Source organism: Equus asinus, chromosome 29 (assembly GCF_041296235.1).
Source record: "Equus asinus isolate D_3611 breed Donkey chromosome 29, EquAss-T2T_v2, whole genome shotgun sequence".
Lineage (NCBI taxonomy): Eukaryota > Metazoa > Chordata > Mammalia > Perissodactyla > Equidae > Equus > Equus asinus.
Window position 1 is genome coordinate 35,103,810 of NC_091818.1, and position 25,243 is coordinate 35,129,052.

The 25,243-nt window shown below is 35.7% G+C and overlaps 1 protein-coding gene across 2 annotated transcripts in view; it reads left to right on the forward strand.

Moving 5' to 3' along the window:
• UPF2 (UPF2 regulator of nonsense mediated mRNA decay) overlaps positions 1-25,243 on the forward strand; it is a 110,998-nt gene that overhangs the window by 9,208 nt on the left and 76,547 nt on the right. For both annotated transcript variants that reach the window (XM_044761932.2, XM_044761934.2), the window contains exons 4-5: positions 10,068-10,228; positions 18,120-18,317. In XM_044761932.2, coding sequence (XP_044617867.1) covers positions 10,068-10,228; positions 18,120-18,317 — 359 coding nt within the window. The remainder of the gene's footprint in view (positions 1-10,067; positions 10,229-18,119; positions 18,318-25,243) is intronic.

Below are 25,243 nucleotides of genomic sequence, written 5' to 3' on the forward strand. Positions count from 1 at the left end.
AATGTCTGTACCTGTGGTAGTTAGTAAAGACACTGGATTTAGGAGTCACCTTTGATTGTTGTAAGATACTGTACATCATAGACTGGTGTGTAGCATCTGCACCTAGGAGGCATCAGTAAACTGGAAGTTGATGAAGTTGGTGGGCATTAGGTCAACTTTTATGGAAGACGGATTTGGAGGAGGCTCAGGGGGTACAGAAACAGCCTTTGGCTAAGTACTTTGTAGCTGTTTGAAGTGTATGATTGACAGTCTGAAATTGCTGTTGATCAGGAAATATTTTGAGGGAATACACTTTTCTATTCCCAGGAGCCTAGAGCTTGCATTCAGGGAGGACTGCCTGGTGATTGACTTAACCAGAAGAGAAGACCGTAATAGTGATGTCAGTGATACAGTTAGGTCAGGATCAAGGGGGATGCAGACTCTGTGGCTAAATCCTGTTGGCTGAGGGTCACCCAGAAGTAAGAATTTAAGACGGCAGTGGTGTTCCTCAATGTTTCTTAAAAAAGGAATCCTTGTTTTCTGTTTTTGAATAGTGAGGACTGTTTTGAACTTTGAAGAGGCAACTTCAGAATGTATTTATAGATCAATAATGAGTAAAAAGGAAAATAGTGGTCCTCTATGAATGATTCCCACATATTTAAGGTTTCTTAATTATGATTTACATAGTGTTTTGTCATTTTCCTAGTCCTTTTCCCATATGTTCTACCTAATACATCACAACTGATTTTGTAAGTATGCTTTGATTACTTTTTATTGACTATTTTAAGGGTTATGTGTGTGTGTTTGCTTTTGATTGGCCTCACAGAAGGTTAAAGGGTGGAGAGATTCTGCAATGATTTAATCCAGTCACCCTTCCCATGCAGGAATCCAGTTTATAGATTATCTGACAGATAAGTTATTCTTCCTCTGAAAATCAAAGGAGCTTAGTCCTCAGAGCCTTTCTAATGTTGGACACACCTGTTTACTAGGAATTCAAGCTGAAATTTAACTCCCCATAAAATGGTTCCCTTGGCTTTACTTTTTTCTGGTACACATGGAATAAAGCTACTCAAAGTGGGGGTCTATGAACTGTTTACCTGTTTACAATAAATTAAGTATAGACACTGAGACTAATAAGCAGTTAGACATTTTTATAGCAATTTTCCATTGCCACGATATTATTGCTGTATTTCATGAAAGTATCTGCAATGATTGGAAAAAAAATTTTTCTTTTAGCACGGATAGTTTGAGAAGCGCTGGCATGGAAAGTGTCTCATCTCATACCCATGATAACATCTCAGATATGTGCCGACTGCCAAGGTGTTTCCCTTTCATCTTCTCCAGGCTAAACACCTCCGCTTCCTTCAGTTTACTCCGTGATTTCTAGACAACTCACTATCCTTAGGACATTTGTTTTGGATGCTTTCTTTTCCACCGGTGACTTAAAATTCTTTGGGTTTTCATAGCTGCCTTGTCATTCTTTTGACTTTTTGTTAGGCTGATATACACCTAAAGCCTAATTTCTCGACTGAACTGCTCCCAAGCCACTTCTTTACCTTGAACTAGCAAAATAATTTTTTAAACCTAAATACAGACTTATTTGTCTCTTTTAAACTTTGTTTAGATGCTTTGGCATATTATTTTAGCCTAATGATAATTTTGAACAGTGATTACAGGTATATTTATTAATTGTACTTATCTGCTGGTCATATTCAGCTTTGATAAACAGACCTTCTGTTCTTTGATTATTCACGTCACCAATGAAAAATTTTTTTTCTATTTTATTTTTTATTGAGGTTATGATAGTTTACAACCTTGTGAAATTTCAGTTGTACGTTATTATTTGTCAGTCATATTGTAGGTGCACCACTTCACCCTTTGTGCCCACCCCTGCTCCCCCTTTTCTCTGGTAACCACTAATCTGTTCTCTTCGTCCACATGTTTGTTTATCTTCCACATATGAGTGGAGTCATACACAGATTGTCTTTCTTTATCTGGCTTATTTCACTTAACATAGTACCCTCAAGGTCCATCCGTGTTGTTGTGAATGGGATGATTTTATCCTTTTTTATGGCTGAGTAGTATTCCATTGTGTATATGCATTGGAATACTACTCAGCCATAAAAAAGGATAAAATATATACTGTCTTCTTTATTCAATCATCAGTCGACGTGCTTTTAGGTTGCTTCCGTGTCTTGGCTGTTGTGAATAATGCTGCAGTGAATATAGGGGTGCATAGGTCTCTTTGAATTGCTGATTTCAAGTTCTTTGGGTAGATACCCAGTAGTGGGATGGCTGGGTCAGATGGTATTTCTGTTTTTACTTTTTTGAGAAATCTCCATACTGTTTTCCATAGTGTCTGCACCAGTTTGCATTCCCACCAGCAGTGTGTGAGGATTCCTTTTTCTTCACAACCTCTCCAACATTTGTTATTTTATTTTACCAATGAAAATTTTGAACAGGATATAGTGTTAAGAGCACAGCTTAGTGGCCTTTCCCTAGAAACTTTTTAAACTGTTTAAATAGAGAAGTATTAACCTATGGTTATTAGAGGAGGTTATTTACCTCGTGTAAATTGGCCTTAGTTTTAGGAGTTGTTTTATCATGGGAGACTGTCCACTTAGATGTAATACTTTGGGGGATGTGAGAATCTTAATCACAGTATAGAAGATATTGGCATACAGCTTCATAAATCACTCATGCCTTAGGATAACTTCAATTTGAGCAGCCTCTGTAGTGAAGATTTAAATACCTGACTGATCAAAGAAGATGTGAGGAATGGATTAGTGTGGAGTGCCTGCTTGGCCTAACGTCAGTCTCCTTACTTCTAAGAGAGTACATTACAGTGTACTGTTAAAATGACCAGTTTCTGAAAGTTCTGCCCCCCCAAGTATTATCCAGTAGTTGTTTTGAGGTTTTTCTACAGCATGGGACTAAATCATGGGCCATAGTTTTTTCCAGTAAGTTTTCTCTTAGACATGATAATGCTAGAAATCTAAGTGCTAGGCTAGTGGATATTTAAGACTCATGTGTAGTTAAATTACTTTAAGCCTTTATTCAATATCTTAATAATGATGGTTTAAAAAAAATCAAGGGCGCTGTATCTTTGGCCTGTGAATCCTAGATGCTCTTGGTGGTTTTAATTAACCTGGGAGATGGCGCTGTTTTTAGAGGTTGTGAAGTCTCAGTCTATACTCATTAATGTCTATACTTAAAAATTGATTCACCAATTGAAAAAATAGAATAATAAAATCTCTAATCTTTTCTTAAAGACATTGTAGTGAGTGAATGGAGACAGTGACTGGGTGAGACCTGTTGAGTCTCACTGGTTCTTTTCTCGTGTTATCTGGGTTGATACCATAAGCATTAGCTAGTTTTGTTTCTAAGTCACTGAGGGATTTACAGTTATAAGCAAGCAATACATTGGATCCTAGCTTGGGTGAATTCTAATAAATTTGAATTTATAAGCTTTTTGTGCTTAAAAGAATGTTATTTTTTTATTTATACATTTTGATTAGTGATGATCTGAGGAGTTATAGTTAATATTTACACATTTAAAAACAACATATGGTAATATTTTCCAAGTTAGAGTTAATAACTTTATTTCTTGGTAAGTTTTGCTTTTCGTTACATTCAGTACTCTAACTTTATATTTGAAATCTGTTGTACTTGGAGATACTGTTCTCTTAGAGATAATATTACCTGGTAGGTTTTGGGTACTTAATAAAATTGGTTGAAGAAATGATTCAATTTTTATTAGATATAACTTAATGTTATGTAGCAGAATTTGTTTCTTGTAGTATAGTGAAATCATGAATTCAGATATTAAGTCAGAATTCTTGCTTAAATAATTCTGAAGTATCTTTTTTTCCCTGATTGGTGGGAGTGGTGGCAGATTTCTCTTTTCAGTACTGGTAAATTACGACCTTCATGATTGTATGCTCGGTCCAACAGCAGTAAGTGATTTATTTGATGTAAAGTTTAGTAAAAAAAAAAAAAAAGCCATGTAGGCAGAATGTAGGTGTTAAATCAGGGAGGTTTCTTTAATTAATGCAAACTCATGAGGCATTACTTTACCAGTGTTGAAACTTAAAAACACGTAACCCAAATTAAAGAGTGTTGCTTTGACCCTTGACTCTGCTTCCAGGTAAGTTGTGCCTTGCCCTTACAGGTAAGATTGTTTGATAAATCGTGTTGTATTTAAGCACTATTAAGATGTTATATCATTGTGCTTTAGACTTAAGCAGGCTTTAACAATTTAAAAAGTGCCCTAAGATTGTTACCTCCTTCCAGATATTCTTTAATTCTGATTCAGTGACTTTGACATAGTTGTTTAATAAGTGGGTATAGTTATACTTAACTATGTTCTAGTGTCTGTTCACACAAGATTATAAGGTATCCATAACCAAATTCTAAAATGAAACCAAAAGAAAATTTAAGTTACTTCTCATGAAAATTTGACAGAGTGCTAAAGGAGATGATAAGTAAAAGCCAGTAGTTTTTCATGGCTGTGTTTCATGATTATTTTTTCAAGATTTTGGCCATGTGTTCTGTTATGTTGCATGACTGTATAAGGTGAAAGCTAAAATGGATTTTCTGTGTTCTTGGCAAGATTTTTTCCTTTTTTAATTTGGCTAATCAAAATAGTACTTGCAATTGAAGTTTTTGCCTTTCCTACAGTGGGCTCTGGCATTCTTTTATCCTGATGAAAATACTGTTTTACATTAATATAGTGCATTATATGTATGATCTTAATTGATTTACACAGTACCCTTGAAAGAAATACCTCTAATTTGGAGGTGATAGATCAAATTTAGGAGTTAAAGAGCTTACCCAGTGTGACTTAGATAGCAAATGGCAGAATCAGGTTTCTTCTTACTTCTTCATACTGTGCTTTTCACATCTTCCATAGCACTCATCTTCTTCTGCATGTAGTGCTTGTACTTGTTTTAAGGTGTCTGGTAAACACATTAGCCACTCAGTACTTACCAAGTCAAATCTAAACAAAGGAAGGACTCCAAAGAGGATATAAAACAAGCACCTTAATGTGGGAAGACTTGTCTTGTCTTTAATTTGAGAGGCAGTAGAGTGATACTTATGGGCATGGACTCTGGAGCCCGCCTGCTTGGGTTCAAGTCTTAGATCCGTCATTCACTCATTCTGTAACCGTGAGTGGATTACCTCACATCTCCCTGTTCAGTTTTCTCCTCTGTAAAATGGGATAACAATAGCACTCTGCCTCTGAGGGTAATGATGCAATGAATTCGTATGTGTAGAACCCTTGATAACAGTATCGGACGCAGTGTAAATATTCAGTGTTAGTTCACTATCCATAATATATTGCCTGCTTAATCCTTCAGAAAGACTTGAATGAGAATTTCTGTCTTTTTATGATTTTGAAAATTTGTCAAATTTTCATGCTTATTTTAAAAATTCATGTTTTAAAACAATAGAAAATAACAGAGTAAACAATATACAGAATAAAAGAAATAGCAAGAAAGCCAAGCAATAACAATAAAAATGAAAAAAAGTAGAAAAAGAAAAGTCTTTTTTCTTTAAGATTTTATTTTATTCCTTTTTCTCCCGAAAGCCCCCCGGTATGTAGTTGTATATTCTTAGTTGTAGGTCCTTTTAGTTGTGGCCTGTGGGACACCACCTCAGCATGGCCTGATGAGCGGTACCATATCCGCACCCAGGATCCAAACCAGCGAAACCTTGGGCCGCCGAAACCGAGCGTGCAAACTTAACCACTCCGCCACGGGGCTGGCCCCAGATAATGCATTGTGGGTTTTTTTGAGGAAGATTAGCCCTGAGCTAACATCTGCTGCCAATCCTCCTCTTTTTGCTAAGGAAGACTGGCCCTGAGCTAACATGCGTGCCCATCTTCCTCCACTTTATATGTGGGATGCCTACCACAGCATGGCTTGCCAAGCGATGCCATGTCTGCACCCGGGATCCGAACCAGTGAACCCTGGGCCACCGAAGTGGAAAGTGCGAACTTAACTGCTGCGCCACCGGGGCAGCCCTGAAAAAATGTCTTTTAATACTAGAATTTTTTGAGGCATTTATGACTTTTCTTGCTTATGAGATATAATGCTTGATTCAAGAATAGACTATTTGATATTTTCTGTGTTTTACAATATTAAATTAGTTAAGTCAAGGATTGATGTACCTTAGAGGTGCTTCCAGACCGTGATGTCTCATATATATTGGGTGAAGGAGGTCTACTTTCTTTTATTTTTATTATGATGAATAAGACTCGGAATTCATTTAGTTTTCATGGCTTACTTTTCACATCTTTAAAATGGTACCAGTACTTCCCTATCGTGTAGTGCTCTCGTAAGATGGGATGAACTTGTTGATAATACATTTAACAGTGGTACTGACTCAGTTAACTCCATTTGTGACAGGGATTGGCAAACTGGCCACATCACGTCCACCACTAGTTTTCGTACAGCCAGTGAGCTAAGAATGGTCTTTACCTTTTTAAATGGTTGAAAAAAAATCAAAAGAATATTTTGTGAAATATTATATGAAGTTCAAATTTTGTTGTCCATAAATTTTTATTGGAACATAGTCACACTCTTTTGTTTGCATATGACAATATGTAATATTTCAGTATGGTTGCTTTTGTGCTATATCAGTTGAGTAGTTGCAACAGAGACCATATGGTCTGCAAAGCCTGAAATATTTATTATTTGGCCCTTTGCAGAAAAAAGTTTGCTCACCTCTGATTTATGACAATCTCAAAACAATGGCTTTCAATTCAACTTTCTGTAATAGCCGTGCCTCTGAAGAGATTGTAATGAAAATGTGTGGTGAATCGTATCTTCAACTTGATTTTGCTTAGTGACATATTCCCATGGAATTCACATAAGAAATTTTTGGTGAGATTTATACTGATGTACAGAAGAGGTTCTCTGGTCAAATGTGCTGTTTGATGTTTAGTTCCCTTATACAGGTCTTTTAAAAATTTAATCAAACTGAAAATCTTTTCCTGTAGGCTTCATAAACTTATACAAAACTGACATAGAAGTACATTGATTAAAAAATGTTTCATTTTAATTTTATTCAAATATCAAATGATTGTAGGGATTTTGAATGTTCAGACACCTATGATAGGTTATTTCTCTGCTTCAAATCTGTAATCTTTACTACATGCCACGGGGTTAGTCAGGTATTTAGTAAAGGTATATTAAATAAATGGTCGAGGAAATACGTGTGACTATATAAGTTTTATGTATAACGTAACTCTTCTAATGCCCTTTCCTTGGTATTCTGTACTGCTTATCACGTGCTCAGTGTAAGATTGATTAGAAAACAAGCCAACCAAAATCTAAGCCTTTTACTGAGGACTGTTCTCACTAGGTAGTACCCCAAGCACATATAAATTAAGTTTTTAGGTAAATTAGTACTGTTAAAAAGTTTGATTGCAGAATTGAACTTTAGGGGAGGGTGAGGAGTCTCTCTGAAGCTTCAAAGTTTTAAATTGGTTCCAGGAGGACTGGAAAGGGCCTAGAATGCGTACAAAGGGACCTGTCATAGAATCAAGCCACTTTCAATTGACCCAATGCAAAGTTCCAGGCAGATGTTTGAAAGTGAGGTTGATACTGGAAAAGGAGTGTACATTTTCAGTATTTATTTTTTATTTATTTATTTATTTTGGTGAGAAAGATTGACCCTGAGCTCACATCTGTTGCCAGTCTTCCTCTTTTTGCTTGAGGAAGATTGTTGCTGAGCTAACATCTGTACCAATCTTCCTCTATTTCTTTTTTAATGTGAGGTGCCACCACAGCATGGCTTGATGAGCAGTATGTAGGTCTGTGCCCAGGATTCGAACTGGCGAACTCCGGGCCACCGAAGTAGAGCATGCAAACTTAACCACTATGCCACTGGGCACCGCTCATTTTCTATTCTAATAAATAGTCATCACCTTGCTACTGCTTATATATCATAAATCCTTAGTGAATATTGTATAACCTAAAACTGGATATATGTTCTTCAGATGACCAGCCTGTCACAACTTGTTAGAGAAGTAAAGTTCCAGATTGTGTTATTTTGAGATATTTCCCAATTTCTTTTCGAGTACTGAAATAATTTCACTTCTTAACTGTCATGAGGGGTTTTGAAATCCCTTAGAACTGTCATTATCCCTTTTAATGTTATTTGCTTCAGAATAAACTCTTGTTTTTATTAATTGACATTTTTCCTAATAATTCACTGCAGGACATTTTAGAGTAGTCTACTTTTGAGTATGATTTATTCAAATAATTTATTTCATTTATTTAATTTTAATGAGTTTTTTCTTTCCTTTTTTTTTGGAGAGGAAGATTGGCCTTGAGCTAACACCTTTTGCCAATCTTCCTCTTTTTGTCTGAGGAAGAGTGGCCCTCAGCCACCATCTCTGCCCATCTTCCTCTATTTTATATAGGGGTTGCGGCAACAGCATGGCTTGATGACTGGTATAGGTCCACGTCCCGGATTTGAACCCATGAACCTGGGCTGCCGAAATGGAGTGTGTGGGACTTAACCATTATGCCACCAGGCCAGCCCCTTAATGCCTTTTTTTTTTTAACTTCAAAAATGACATAACTTCCAGTTAAAAGTTCTAACAAGGTGATTCAAAGTAATGTGTCGTGTCTCGTGGATTGAATATTTTTAAATGCTTTGGGGTTTTTTTTAATTTTTAAAATTCATTTATAAAACTTACTAAAAGAAACTTTGTTTTATGTATGAAATTAGTCTGAAATAAATGTTTAAAGAGAGAAACTACTCTTTAATGACAGTATTTTCAAAGTTTTTAGAGAAATACTGTTTAGCTTGGATTATCGTGGTTAAACTATTTTGGCATTTTACTAATCTTTTTGTAGAATGATATTGTCTACTGTATATTTAAATCATAAGAAACTGAGTGAAAATTTCTCATTTTAGATCCTAATAGGCCAGATTTGGGAAGAATAAAGGATTTGATTTAATGAATAGTAACTAATCTATACATTGATCTATCTTGTACTTATAATGGGAACTGATATTCCTAAAACAGAAAATGTTGTTGTTTAGAACATTACAGAATTTAAGCAGAAGTTTATGTGTGTACGAATTGGGTGATATGGGAAAGTTTGGGAATTGTTTCAAAAAAGCAAGGGTGAGTAAGTGTGTAGGCATAGTTTTGCTACTTTATTTTCTGTAACATTTAAGAAGATAACATCACCAAAAAGTAACTAATTCGTTTTCTTCCCTGTTCATAAGAAAACTCAAATGACAAGGGATTAAAAAACCTTAAAATTACTTTTGAAGTTGACTTAGTTTACAATTTATAATTGACTTTTTGAAATGTATACTGTATTTGCATTGAAGTTTATAAATTTGAAATGTTACATTACTATGTAAATATTTAGGTATAGAAAAAATTGCATCCAGCTATAGACATCTCAACCATCTGTACTAACATAGTAAGATTTTTATTTGACTGTGTACATTTTGAAAATTTTTTAATAGTTGTACATTTCTGATTACGAGCAGCTTACTAGTGAAGAATAGAGGTGGACCGGCCTTGACTGGCTTGCTCAGCTTTGTTAAATGGATAAATAACCAGTGCTTGCACAGTAAATTGAGAATTGGCTATATGGAAGATATGGGCTTTTTCAAAAGATAATCTTCATTTAAATCATTATGAAAGTTCAAAGATACTGATTCTGTAAGCTGTTTTTGAAAACTAATTTGTTTAGGGATGTTAAGTACTTTTGGTTAATTGTATGTCTAGAGGGAGTATGGCTGTAACAAAATAAATAATTTTTAGCTATTTGGTGGCATAATGTTAAATATTATATTTCTGCAGGCTTAATTGTTAATTACACTTTATATTCTTTGAAGAACCAGTGTTAAAATGTAATTGCTTAGGCGAATTTGATTATACAAATTTTAAGTTTCATATATGTCTTGAAAATGTTAAATAGTAAAATAAGTTGAAAAAGATTGTACTAATAAGTTCATATGATAAAATCAAATTTTATGGAACATTCCCAGTGTAACACATGATCACATCTATTTTGATAATATTATCAGATTATTTCATCATTTGTTTATAGGCGTATTCTGCATTCTAAAGGAGAGCTAAGTGAAGATAGACATAAACAGTATGAGGAATTTGCTATGTCTTATCAGAAGCTGCTGGCAAATTCTCAATCCCTAGCAGACCTTTTGGATGAAAACATGCCAGATCTTCCTCAAGACAAACCCACACCGGAAGGTAAGGTATCCTTAAAAACAAACATTGTGATTTTTTTAAAAGATTTTATTTTTCCTTTTTTCTCCCCAAAGCTTCCCGGTACATAGTTGTATATTTTTAATTGTGGGTCCTTCTAGTTGTGGCATGTGGGATGCCGCCTCAGCATGGTTTGATGAGCGGTTCCATGTCCATGCCCAAGATCTGAACCAGTGAAACCGCTGGCCACTGAAGCAGAGTGTGCGAACTCAACCACTCGGCAATGGGGCCAGCCGTAACATTGTGATTTTTTAGTAAGCCTTATCACTCACTTATCTTTAGATTTTTCAGATGTGTATTATTGAAAATTTAAGTTGTAATAGTATCTTTAAAATTTTTTGAAGAAGTGGTATTAAGACCTAATAAGAACCTTGAAAAGCTACTTGAAATGCTCCTCTGAATGGGCAAGGCTTTTCACTTAGAGAGTAACAATTAACTCATGATATTACGGTGAGTTCCCTTGGGTTCTTTTGTGATAGATATCCTTGGATTATGTCTAATGCAGGCCTGTCTTAAACCATACTTGAGGTTATAGAAAGATTCACTTTATTTCTCAGACAGGTAATAAGCTGGATTGGACCTTTGGGATTCTAATATTTCTATATTTATCCTTATTTTTGATCTATTTGTTTTGAATGATATGTTATCTTTGAATTGTTATTTAGAACTAAAGCTTACATTGTAGTTTTGTGAGGTGAACTGTTTATCATTTTGTGAAATGAGTTGTTTTCCATATTATTTCTAAGATGTTTTAAACTTTCTTGATTGTCCTTAAGTTGGTAGGGTTTCTAATATATTACTCTAACCTGTCACACCAACTACTGGATGAAATAATTATATTTATGTTAGACACATGTGTTAAGTTATTAACCTTAGAACTATCTGGCAATTCTGTTTACTTAAAAATCTTAAGAGTAAAGTATCTTTCATAATACAAGAAGATATTTTGTATTTTGTATCCTCAATAAGAAATACCTATTGTACCCTGTCAATGCATTTATTTTGTTGTATAGAATCATGTACATAATTCCTTCTAATTTTTATCAGTCTGGATCAATGAGCCTCAAACTTTTTAATTTTTTAAAAGAGGTTCCACCATAGAATTTGTGTTTTGGTTGAATCTGGCTGATTTCTCAGAACTTTCTCAGTATATGTATTACATTTTAGAACCAAAATCTTTTCATAGTGTTTTAGTATCCTTTGGTATTGAATTACTTACCTTATTTCTACTGAAATTTAAGCTAGTTTTTTCTTTTGATGTTAAATGACTGAAAAGTATTTTTAGGCATTTTCCAGAGATAATAGATCGTGACAAAATTTTGGCATCATTTTTAAAAGATATTTTCACCAGGTGTAAAATTTTAGGGTCAGGTTTTTCTGTTCGGTACTTTAAAGATGTTGCTCTGCTGTCTTTTAGTTTGTATTGCTTCCATTGAGAAAACTGCTGTCATTCTTATCTTTGTTCTTTACATAGTGGAAATTTTTGTGTTGTTCTTTTAAAATTACTTCATTATCACTGATTTTAAGCAACTTAATTATGATGTGGCTTGGTGTTGGAGTTCATTGGACTTCTTGAATCTGCGCGTTTATAATTTTCATCAAATTTGGAAAATTTTGACCCTTATTTCTTCAAATATATTTTCTGTTCCCTTCCTGCCTCTTCTGGGGATTCAGTTACAACTATGTTAGGTGGTTTGAAGTTGTCCTTTTTATTCTTTAGTATTGTTTTCTCTGTCTTTTGTGTTGGATAGTTTCTATTGCTATGTCTTCAAATTCCCTGATCTTTCCTTTTACAGTGTAACATACTGTTAATCCTATGTAGAGATGTAGTTTTTATCTCTAGAAGCTGGTTATATTTTCTGTGGTCTTAAACATGCTCAGTCTATCTTCTAACTTGTTGAGAATATGAAATATAATAATAACTTTTAATGTCTCTGTCTACTAATTTTATCATTTGTGTCATTTCTGCATTGGTTTGCATTGATTGATTGACTGATTGGTCTCCTCTACATCGCTAGTAATTTTTCTTCTTTGCCTGCCTGATCATGTTTTATCAGATATGTGCTGGATATTTTTGTGTTCTTAGAAATATTATTGAGCTTTGTTCTGGGGCACTGTTGAGTTACTTGGAAACAGTTTCATCCTTTTCAGGCTTGCTTTGTTAGGTGGGATCAGAGCAGCCTTTACTCTATGGCTAGTTTTCCCTGTTACTGAGGCAATATCCTTCTATACTCTACCTGATTTCCCATGAATTAGAGGATTCATGAGTAGTTATTTTCCTAGTCTCACCTAGTTCCCTCACACAGAGTATTTGATTGGTATTTGGCTGAACATTCAAGTGAGACCTTCTGCAGATCTTTGAGGTCTTTGGATTTCTCCTCTCTGGTACTCTGTCCTGTAAAATCTAGCCACTTGCGCTAGAGTCTGGACTCTCAGCTCTGTTGTCCTCAACTCATGGACACTGTCGGGATCTGCCTGGCTTCTCCCTTCCCTGGTCATGGCCTGGAAGACCTTACCAGGCAGTAAGCTGGGGCAATTAATTGTAGGGCTCAGTTTTTTTGTTTCTTCTCTCTTAGGAATCACTTTCTTGTGCTACCTGATGTCCAGTGTGTGAAACCCATTGTATTATGTTTTTTGCCTGGTTTTTTAGTTGCTTTAGGTCACTGGTACTTCACCTTAGCTTAGAGTCCTAAGTTTTTCAGTGATCAGAATATCCTTTTTTACCTCACAGAAATGAGGTCATATTATATATACTATTCTGCAGCTACTTTTTTAGTTAACCGTATATCTTGATGTCTTTTCATATCAATCCATATCGAACCATCTAATTCAATTGCTGCATAGTAATAACCTACTGTATAATTGTGCTATAATTTATTTACCTTGTCCTCTGTTGATTGACCTTTATTTCTAGTTTTTACCTATTACAGTAAATGCTGTAATAAAATCTCTGTACCTCTACTTTTTGTATGCATACTAGTATTTAAGGGATAAGTTCCCAGAAGTAGGATTCCGGGTTAAAAGTGTATTTACATTTTAAATTTCAATATATTGTGCCAGTTTTTCTTCTAAAGAAATTTACATGCTACTAAAGTATATGAGAATGAATGTTGCCTTACACCCATACCAAATTGCATTTCTTGATTTTTACATTCTGAGTGAGGTTGAGCATCTTTTCTTTAATTCTAGTGGCTGTTTTATTTATATATATATATTTCCCTGCGTTGCACTGATTTGATTTCTTTACCTGTTCCTTTTTTTAATGAAATATTTATCTTTTTTAAATTGAATTGTAAAAGCACTTTGCATATAAAAGGAATTATTCTTTTTCATATGCATTACAAATATTTTCTCCCAAATTTTTATTGCGTTTTGATTTTGTAGCATTTTTCCCTCTCAGAAGTTGAATATTTTACAATTTATAATTACTGTGCAAATACATGCTTATTAGAAAGTGAAAGTTTCCTGTCCTATCCATTCCATTCTCCAAGATAACCAGGGTTAATGGTTTGATATAATCTGCCCAGACTTTTTTTATGCAAAACATATAATCAGATATGTGTATATAGCTTTATCGTTAATTTGTGTAGGATGCTATTTTGCATGACTTCCCTTTTCCTTTCATTAATTTTTTTGAGGTGTTTGTTCCTTTTTTTTTTAATTGAGCTTATGATAGTTTACAACACTGTGAAATTTCAGTTGTACATTATTATTTGTCAGGTATCTTATATATGTGCCCCGTCACCATTTGGGCCCACCCCTCACCCCTCTTCCTCCTGGTAACCACTAATCTCCTATTTGTCCATGTGTTTGTTTATCTTCCACATATGAGTGGAGAGTTTGTTTTTCTCTATCTGGCTTATTTCGCTTAACATGATAACCTCAAGGTCCATCCCTGTTGTTGTGAATGGGACAAATCATCAATTTTTATGGCTGAGTAGTATTCCATTGTATATATAAACCATATCTTCTTTATTCAGTCTTAGTTGGTGGGCATTTAGGTTGTTGTCACGCCTTTGCTACCATGTCTTGGCTATTGTGAATAATGCTGTGATGACCCTAGGGGTGCATAAGTCTCTTTGAATTGTTGATTTCAAGTTCTTTGGATAGATACCCAATAGTGGGATGGCTGGATCATATGGTATTTCTATTTTTAGGTTTTGAGAAATCTCCATACTGTGTTCCATAGTGGCTACACCAGTTTGCATTCCCACCAGCAGTGTATGAGAGTTCCTTTTTCTCCACAACCTCTCCAACGTTTGTTATTTTTTGTCTTGGTTATTATAGCCATTCTAACAGATGTAAGGTGATATCTTAGTGTAGTTTTGATTTGTATTTCCCTTTTGGTCAGTGATGATGAGCATCTTTTCATGTGCCTTGTGGCTATCCATATATCTTCTTTGGAGACATGTCTGTTCATATCCCCTGCCCATTTTTGATTGGGTTGTTTGATTTTTTGTTGTTGAGTTGTGTGAGTTTTTTATATATTGTAGAAATTAACCCTTTGTGGGATGTATGATTTGCAAATATTTTTTCCCAGTTGGTGGCTTGTCTTTTCGTTTCAATCCTGTTTTCCCTTGCCTTGTAGAAGCTCTTTAGTCTGATGAAGTCCCACTTGTTTATTCTTTCTATGGTTTTCCTGGTCTGAGAGGACATGGTCCCCAAAAAGATCCTTTTAAGACTGACGTCAAAGAGTGTACTGCCTATATTTTCTTCTAGAAGTCTTATGGTTTCAGGTCTTACATTTAAGTCTTTGATCCATTTTTGAGTTTATTTTTGTGAATGGTGTAAGAGAATGGTCTACTTTCATTCTTTTACACGTGGCCGTCCAGTTTTCCCAGCACCATTTGTTGAAGAGACTTTCCTTTTCTCCATTGTATGTTCTCAGCTCCTTTGTCGAAGATTAACTGTCCGTAGATGTGTGGTTTTATTTCTGGGCTTTCAGTCTGTTCCGTTGATCTATGTGCCTGTTTTTGCACCAGTACCATGCTGTTTTGATTACTGTAGCTTTGTAGTATATTTTGAAGTCAGGCATTGTGATGGGTCCAGCTTTGTTCTTTTTTCTCTGGATTGCTTTAGCAATTTGGGGTCTTTTGTTGCCCCATATGAATTTTAGGATTCTTTGTTCTATTTCCGTGAAGAATGTCATTGGCATTTGGATTGGGATTGCATTGAATCTGTAGATTGCTTTAGGTAGCATGGACATTTTAACTATGTTTATTCTTCCAATCCATATACATGGAATGTCTTTCCATCTCTTTATGTCGTCATCAGTTTCTTTCAGGAAAGTCTTGTAGTTTTTGTTGTATAGGTCTTTCACTTCCTTGGTTAAATTTATTCCAAGATATTTTATTCTTTTTGTTGTGATTGTGAATGGATTGTGTTCTTGAGTTCTCTTTCTGTTAGTTTGTTATTAGAGTATAGAAATGCAACTGATTTGTGTAAGTTGATTTTGTACCCTGCAACTTTGCTGTAATTACCCTGCAACTTTGCTGTAATTGTTGATTATTTCTAGTAGCTTTCTGATGGATTTTTTAGGGTTTTCTATATATAAAATCATGTTGTCTGCAAACAGCGAGAGTTTCACTTCTTCATTGACTATTTTGATTCCTTTTGTTTCTTTTTCTTGCCTAATTGCTCTGGCCAAAACCTCCAGTACAATGTTGAATAAGAGTGGTGAGAGTGGGCACCTTGTCTTGTTCCTGTTCTCAGAGGGATGGCTTTCAGTTTTTCCCCATTGAGTATGATGTTCAATAATGTACTTTTGAGAGCTTTCTGAGGCAGTTCAAACAGATATACCTCATTTCTCTTAACATCTGTTAATATTATGGTGTATATATGTAGTTTCTCAGTCCTTATCCTATTTGATATTTAGATTCTTTCCCATTTTGCTCAGTTACAAACAATACTGCAGTGAACACCCTTGTAAATCTTAGTTCACATTTGCTGTTATTTCTAAGGTCTAGATTCCTAGAAGAAATCTTGTAGAATCAAAGATTATGTTTATTTCAAATATTGATAGACTGACAAATTACACCCTTCCAATGCTGTATCAGTTTGCACTCTGGTTAGGATATGGAGTTGTTACTTCCCGCCTGTCTTGTCAGTATTTGCTGATCTCAATCTTTTAAACATAATCTAATGGGTGAAAATGATAAGGTTTGTTTTATTTACTATTATCCTGGTTAGTACTGAGGTTAAAGATCTTTTCATATGCTTTTTTACTTACCTGTTCAGAGATTTTATCCATTTTTCTGTTGAGATTTCTGTCTTTATTTGTAGGAGCTCTTTTATTATGGATATTAATTTCTTTGTTTAAATATTGTCACACTCTTGTCTTCTAGTTTGTCCTTTGCTTTTGTTTATATTTTTCATTACACAGAAGTTGTAAGTTTATCAATCTTTTTCACTATAGTGTATGGGTTTAGTGTTCTTTGTTTAAATATATTTGCTGTACGGCATGTAAGTAATGGGTTAGGGAGCCAGCATTTTGTTGTTTTAGTGTTGTTCTTGTTTTTCCTAAATGACTTAATGAATCATCTAATTTTTCTTAGGGTCTTCCCCGCCCCCCATTTTTTTTCTTTTGCTGAGGAAGATCAGCCCTGAGCTAACATCTGGTAAAGATCTTCCTTGTTTTTTGCTTGAGGAAGATTAGCCCTCAGCTAATATCTGTGCCAGTCTTCCTCTACTTTATATATATGTGGGTCGCGGCCACAGGGTGGCCAACAAGTGATATAGGTCCATGCCCAGGATCTGAGCCTGTGAACCTGGGCCGCTGAAGCAGAATGCACCAAACCTAACCACTGCAATGGTGCCGACCCCATTTTAGGGTTATTTTTAATCTGCATTATTGTTCACCTATTTACAGTTCTAGTTTGGAGAGAAGCACAGTGAGAATAGATAAATTTATGAATGGTCTCATGATCATGAAGTAGGAAATTCATTACTTTTAATGTTCTGAATTTAAGAATCTATAGTTGTATGCAAAGGTAGGCTCTGTGTGTGTGTGTGTGTGTAAATACATATGTGGTTTTCTACCGTCTACTGAAATATCTATGTATTCCTTCATCTTTTCTTCCCCCCTTTTCCAATTATTTATCAATTGACCATTTATGGCAGTCTGCCTTATAAAACCAAGGATTATACCAAAAGGAAGGATGCTTCCTAATTAAGGGTGTTTGGTCTACATGCAAAGATAATTGTGATATAAGTGGTACAGAGGAGTCACCCAAAAGAAAGTGCTTCATGGGGGAGGTGGGGCTTTAAGCTGGATATTTGAGGAATGGCCAGGCTTATATATTTCTTATTTTGGTTTTAACTTTCATCAAGGTAGACCTTATATATCAAAGAGCCACTTAATCTCATATTAATTGCTTAAAATGTTTAAGAGAAAAGCATGTTTATCCTATGCTGTCCTCTAGTCTATCCTGGTTTAGAACTTTACTTAAAACTCAGTTTGTGATTTGATGTTAAAGGTGGTCATGTGAATACTCCAGAGTGCTTGTTGATTGACAAAGCTCCTGATAATTGAAACACTCAAGATTTATTAGTTATAAAATTGAAAATATAGGGACTGTCCCCGTGGCCGAGTGGTGAAGGTTGCCTGCTCCCCTTCAGCAGCCCAGGGTCTCACTGGTTCAGATCCTGGTCGCGGACATGGCACCGCTCATCAAGCCATGCTGAGGCGGCATCCCACATGCTGCAACTAGAAGGACCCACAACTAAAAATATACAACTACGTACCAGGGGGCTTTGGGGAGAAAAAGGAAAAATAAAATCTTAAAAAAAAAAAAAATCGAAAATATAAAATATCTTGTCATGGTTAGCATGCTAAACCCAAAATGGTTTTAATTCCCTGTGATTTATTTTATTGTAGAGCATGGGCCTGGAATTGATATATTTACACCTGGTAAACCTGGAGAATATGACTTGGAAGGTGGTATATGGGAAGATGAAGATGCTCGGAATTTTTACGAAAACCTCATTGATTTGAAAGCCTTTGTTCCAGCCATCTTGTTTAAAGATAATGAAAAAAGTTGTCAGAATAAAGAGTCCAACAAAGATGATTCCAAAGGTAAATTCTAGAGGACAGATTGTTACATTAAGTGCTATAAAAATTAGTTTCAAAATAGTATTTGTCAAAAAATTTTTTTAGTTAACTAGTTTTATAATATTAACGTGTGTCATTAGATTGAATGAATGACAGAATTGTATGGAATGGTACATGAAAGGTTGATAATTGACGTGCTTTCAACAATGCCAAAACATTTATGTTAATGTGAAATAATTTGAAAATGTTTATTTATAGTGATAATGAGTTAATGTGAGATCTTGGTAAGATCTGAATTTACCCCCTTTGGATTGTTAGGGAAAGTGTTAGCTCTATAGTGCTCTTTACGTGTAACGCTCTTTCTAGGCTGTATATCACTAGCTCTTTGTAAGGAAGAATTACTTTAGAGAAATCAGAAGATTTCAGATCATTAACAGAGTGGGAGGGTCTGAGTGCCAGTCACACCGTGTTTTCTAAAGGGAATTCTGCCAAACCAGGAAGGTGAAGAAGAGTAATTAGAAGGGCATGGTGACAGGGATTTGGAGAGAGGGCAGATAATTTTCTAAAAATCTACTTTTGTATTCTGATATACTTATTAGGGAACCTTTTAAAAAAATAATAGCTAATAATTTTTATTTAACTTTGTGCCAAACATCATTTTAACACTTTATAATATAAATAAGAATTCATTTAATCCTCATAATAACCCTATGAGGCAGTCACTGTTGTTATCCCTGTTTTTCAGATAAGAAAACTGGCACAAAGAGGTTAAGTAACTACCCAGGGTTACACAGCTTGTAAGTGGTAGATCTGAAACTTAAGCCCAGTTAATTAATGACTTGTGCTCTTAATTTCCACATTATACTCCTTTTCAAGTTATGTTAAGATTAGTAATTTTTGTGCCTTATACTAAAATTAGGAAATGAATGATATACTTTTCTTTTGATGTACAAATATTATAATACATACTACCAAAACATTCCATCACTCCTGTACCCATTAATCAGTGTCTCCCCATTCCTGCCTTTCCCCAGCTCCTGGCAACTACCAGTCTGCATTCTGTGTCCATGGATTTATCTGTTTCGAGTATTTCGTATATCTGGAATCACACAATATGTGATGTTTTGCGTCTGACTTCTTTCACTTAGCATCATATTTTGGAGATGCATCTGTATTCTGCATTTATTAGTACTCCTTTTCTTTTTATAGCTGAATTATATTCCATTATGTGTGTGTGTACTGTGGTATCCATTTGTTTATCCTTTCATCTGGTGGTGGACTTTTGGGTTGTTTCCACATTTTGGCTATTATGAATATTGCTGCTATGAATATGTACTTAAACATTTGAGTTCCTGTTTTCAGTTTGTTGAGTATTGACCTAGGAGTGGAATTGTGGGGTCATATGGTAGTTCTGTGTTTGACTTTTTGAGGAACTGCCAAACTGTTTTTCCACAGTGGCTGAGCCATTTTCCATTCCTACCAGCAGTGTATAATGGCTCCAGTTTCTCCACATTCTTACCGACACTTAGCATCTGATTTTCTTTTTGATTATAGCTGTCCTAGTGGATGTGAAGTGGTACCTCATTGTTGTTTTGATTGAATTTTCCTAATGACTACTGATGTTGAGCATCATTTTCTGTGCTTATTGGCTATGTACCTATCTTCTTTGGAGAAATGTCTAAGTCTTTTGTCCATTTTTTAACTGAGTTGTCTTTTTGTTGTAAGAATTTTTTGTATATTCTGGGTACTAGTCCCTTATTAGATACATGATTTACAAATATTTTCTTCCATTCTAAAGATTGTCTTTTTACTTTCTTGATAATGTCCTTTGATGCACAAAAGTGGTTTTTTAAAAAAATGTAGACTTCATTTTTTAGAGCAGTTTTAGGTTCACAGCAAAGTTAAGTGGAAAGTACATTTCCCCACTGCCCCCACACAAACACAGTATGCCCCACTATTAACATACCCCACCACAGTGGTATATTTATTACAATTGATAACCTACATTGTATATGGAATGGGGGCGGGGTGGTGCTGGTTAGGACACTAATTAGAAGAAGAATACTAAAACAGTTTCTTACTTTTTATGACATTCTTCTTCAGAATCTAAGTTAAAATACACTGAACCTTAAAGTTATGCTGTTGTTATGAAAATGTAGTGGAGTCATCTTAATCGTGAGAGCACCTTACAAGAGGCCGTTGTGGTGCTTTGAAAATATTAAAACCTCTTGGTTGATCTCAAAGATAATTTTATCTTAAGGTAAATTTTACTTTATATTTTATGAAGAGTAACATTGAAATACTTCAAGTATTTCAAATAGTATAGAGAATAATATATATAAAGTACTCATTTCATATACCTACTACCCAGTTTTGTCAGTTAAAAAGGCATTTCCTCACAGATAGAGTTGAAACCTCAGGGAGGACCAGCTTATAGAATGTTAGACACCTTAGTATTTCTTCTTAAGGATTTGAAAAATGTTTATGATTTCTCCCGTGATCTAGGTTTTCATATCGTCATGCAAGTTTGACTTCCTTGAAGGGGTGTTTCTGTTTCAGGAAGTGCGTTTAGGGTCTCAGAATCTGTTGTGAGACAGTGTACTGAGTGCCGTGGGAGAGACAAATGTGAGCATGGCGTTAGTGGACTTACAGTCACATTAGTGGGGAGCAGCCAGGGACTCAGTTATAGTCTGAACTAGAGTGAGAGTGGGGCTGTAAGACAAGTACAATGCACTGTGGCAGTTAGGACAGTGGAGCCACTTCACATGGTTGGAGATCAGGTAAAACTCTATAGAAGAATGGATGGACCTTTGTGACAAACTTTGAAGCTTGGCTTGGATTTTGATGAGAGACCTAGGTCGGGGGGGGGCCTTCCAGGTAGAGAGAATGGCGTGGAAAAAGACATAGAAGGTGGAAATGATTGAGTATGTTTGGAGAGGAAGTGAGGATCGAATAATTCATTTTGTTATTTTAGAAGATGTAAAAAATTAGGAGAGTAGTGAGAAATTGATTTGGATTATTCTTGTTGCAGACCTTGAATACTGTGCAGTTGAAGTTTATATATATATAGATGTGACTGATAAGCAGCTTTTTGTTTTATAAGGGTTACTCTGTCAGTGGTATATAGGATAAATTAGAGTGGAAGTGTGGTGGACCACTTAGGTCTCTGTTTTAGTAATGGAAGACGCAAGTAATGGGAGCAGTAACAAGAATGGAGAGAAGAGATATGGTCTTACATACAGAAATATGACCAAGAATGGACAGGTAGAATTTGGTAACTAATTAAAGCAGTTGAACTTATTGAAAAGAAGAAAGTGCCCTTTTATTTGTTAGAAGTATTTTGTGGATAAAAACTATATGAGAGTTTCTCTACCAGTAACTGATTTGAACTTAAGGCATCTCTGTTTGCCTTTCATTCTTAGTAGCATGATACAAAATTAATCTTCCTAAACTGCACCACCTGTGAAATCACTAGCTTACATATCTCTGTATCCTTACAGCTTACTTTCTCAAGTTCTCTTGTTGCCCCTGTTTTTCTCCTCTTTCAGACCTCTGGTCCCTTGCTTGGCTCCCTCAGTTTTTTTGCTTTTCAATAGTCTCCGCTTGTCTTCACTTACCTCCTTTCTAGATTGGATTATGGTATGCATCTTTAGTATCTCACTCTTGTATTTTCTTTCTCCCTCTGTCTTTCATTCATATCTGCCTGTCCAGTCCAACCTTGGATAAACTTAGTGATCTACCATATTGGTTTCTGTATCCAAACTGTTGAGCTCTCCTAGAGATGATCAGTTAGGTAGTTTGATAACTTTATAAATTCATGATCACCAACCTCAACCAGGTCCTCAGCACTGTGGAAACTTGACAGCATTTCTGTCATCAGCTCACTCTCCCACACTCTATAACACATTTTTATTCTTTCTCCAGTTTTCTTTTTGCTCCCCTCCTTAGCAGAAGATTATGCTTGATACAGTACTTCATAGCTAAGATAGAAGCCATCACACAGAACTCCCTCAACATTGTGCCCTTCTTATTTGTAAATCTGCCTGCCTTGGTGCTTATAGAATGTGTCTTCCTTGGGTAATATAGGGAACTTTTACACCTCCTATCAAAAGCCAATCTACCTTCTTCTCTGAATCTTGTCTCCCTGCTTCTCCAGAACCCTGTGCAATCCACTTTTCTATAATTAACAGTAATCAGTCTGTCTCTCTCTCTCTCTACTGGATCTTTACCTTAGTATTCAAACATGTTCTCATCTTCAAAAAGCAAAACAAAACTTTAAAACAAATTGAGAATATCCTGAAACCCTCTGGGCTTCCCGTCCCTTTCCAGCTGCTGTCCTATGTCTCTTTTAAGCTGTCTTGAAAGGATTGGCTGTGCCCCGCTTCTTCATTTTCTTACCTCCTCATTCTTCAGTCCACTCCAATCTGGCTCCAACCTCACCTCTACCCTGAACCTGTTTTTGCCGAAGTTACCGGTCACCTTCATGTTGCTGTATCTCGTGGACGGTTTCCAGTCTTTGTTTCATTTCATTTCTCAAACCATTCAACACAGTTTACTTCTTCCTTCTTCCTATGGCTTCTCTGGCACTAAACATTCCTGATTTTTCTTTCTTTTACCTTGGGCTTCCATTTTTCATTTCCCCCTTTAAATGTCACTTTCTCAGGGTCAGATTGAACAGGAGGGAGTAGTCAATTTAGTAATCAAGTCTAGTTAATCTAACCTCTTAAATGTATCACAGATTTGTTTTATGTTTACTGCTGCTATTCTCATCTAAGCTATCATCATCTCTTAACCTGGGCTTCTGTATGATACCTTCCATGAGGCTGCCCTGGATTTGCTTTGGCTCCCTTTTATGCATTCTAAAAAATTACTTTTACTCTCCTATCTAATATCTTTTTTTAATTGAGTTCATAATGCTTTACATCATTGTGAAATTTCAGTTGTACATTATTTCTTGTCTGTCACCATATATGTGCTCCCCTTCACCCCCAGTGCTCACCCCTCACCCCCCTTTCCCTGGTAACCACTGAACTGTTCTCTTTGTCCATGTGTTTGTTTATCTTCCACATATGAGTGAGATCATATGGTGTTTGTCTTTCTCAGTGTGGCTTCTTTCACTAAGCATAATACCCTCCAGGTCCATCCATGTTGTTGCAAATGGGATGATTTAGTCTTTTTTTTATGGCTGAGGAGTATACCATTGTATATATATACACCGTATCTTCTTTATCCATTCATCAGTTGATGGGCAGTTGGATTGCTTCCATGTCTGGGCTATTGTGTATAGTGCTGCAGTGAACATAGGGGTACGTATGTTACTTTAGATTGTTGATTTCAAGTTGCTTGGGTAGATACCCAGTAGTGGGATACCTGGGTCATATGGTAGTTCTATTTTTAGTTTTTTGAGGAATCTCCATACTGTTTTCCATAGTGGCTGCCCCAGTTTGCATTCCCACCAGCAGTGTATGAGGGTTCCGTTTTCTCCACACCTTCTCCAACATTTGTTATTTTTGGTCTTAGTGATTATACCCATTCTTTCCTTTTTTTTTTCCAAAGATAGGCATCTGCGTTAACATCTGTTACCAATCTTGTTATTATTTTTTCTTCTTCTCCCCAAAGCCCCCAGTACATAGTTGTATATTCTAGTTGTAGGTCCTTCTAGTTGTGGCATGTAGGATGCTGCCTCAGCATGGCTTGATGAGTGGTGCCATGTCCTCATCCAGGATCTGAACCAGTGAAACTCTGGGCTGCCGAAGCGGAACTTGCGAATTTAACCACTCAGCCACTGGGCAGCCCCAATTATAGCCATTTTAACGGGTGTTAGGTGGTATCTTAGTGTAGTTTTGATTTGCATTTCCCTGATGATCAGTGATGTTGAACATCTTTTCATGTATTTATTGGCCATGTGTTTATGTTCTTTGGAAAAATGTCTGTTCATATCCTCTGCCCATTTTTTGATTGGACTGTTTGTTTTTTTGTTCAAACTGTTTGCTTTTTTGTGGTTCAGTTGTGTGAGTTCTTTACGTATTGTAGAGATATATGATTTGCAAATATTTTATCCCAATTGGTGGGTGTTTTTGTTTTGATCCTGTTTCTTTTGCCTTGCAGAAGCTCTTTAGTCTGATGAAGTCCCACTTGTTTATTTTTTCTTTTCTTTCCCTTGTCTGCGGAGACATGGTATTCAAAAAGACCCTTCTAAGTTTGACGTCAAAGAGTGTACTACCTATATTATCTTCCAGGAGTTTTATAGTTTCAGGACTTATCTTCAAGTCCTGAATTTGATCCAAGCTTTTTTATCGTAATTAATTTCTAGCTTCATAGCATTGTGATCAGAAAAGATGCTTGTTATTATTTCAGTCTTCTTAAATTTATTGCAGCTTGCCTTGTTTCCCGACATATGGTCTATCCTTGAGAATGTTCTGTGTGCTCTTGAGAAGAATGTGTATTCTGCTGTTTTTGGATGGAGTGTTCTATATATGTCTGTTAAGTCCAACTGGTCTAGCTTTTCATTTAATTTCACTGTTTCCTTGTTGATTTTCTGCCTGGATGATCTGTCCATTGATGTGAGTGGAGTGTTGAGGTCCCCTCCTATTATTGTGTTATTATTAATATCTCCTTTCAGGTTTGTTAATAGTTGCTTTATGTACTTTGGTGCTCCTGTGTTGGGTGCATAGATATTTGTAAGTGTTATGTCTTCTTGGTGGAGTGTCCCTTTGATCATTATATACTGCCCCTTTTTGTCTCTCTTTGCCTGTCTTATCTTAAAATCTACCTTGTCTGATAGAAGTATTGTGACACCTGTTTTCTTTTGTTTGCCATTAGCTTGGAGTATCACCTTCCATCCCTTTACTCTGAGCTTGTGTTTGTTATTGGAGCTGAGATGTGTTTCCTGGAGGCAGCATATTGTTGGGTCTTGTTCTTTAATCCATCCTGCCGCTCTGTGTCTTTTT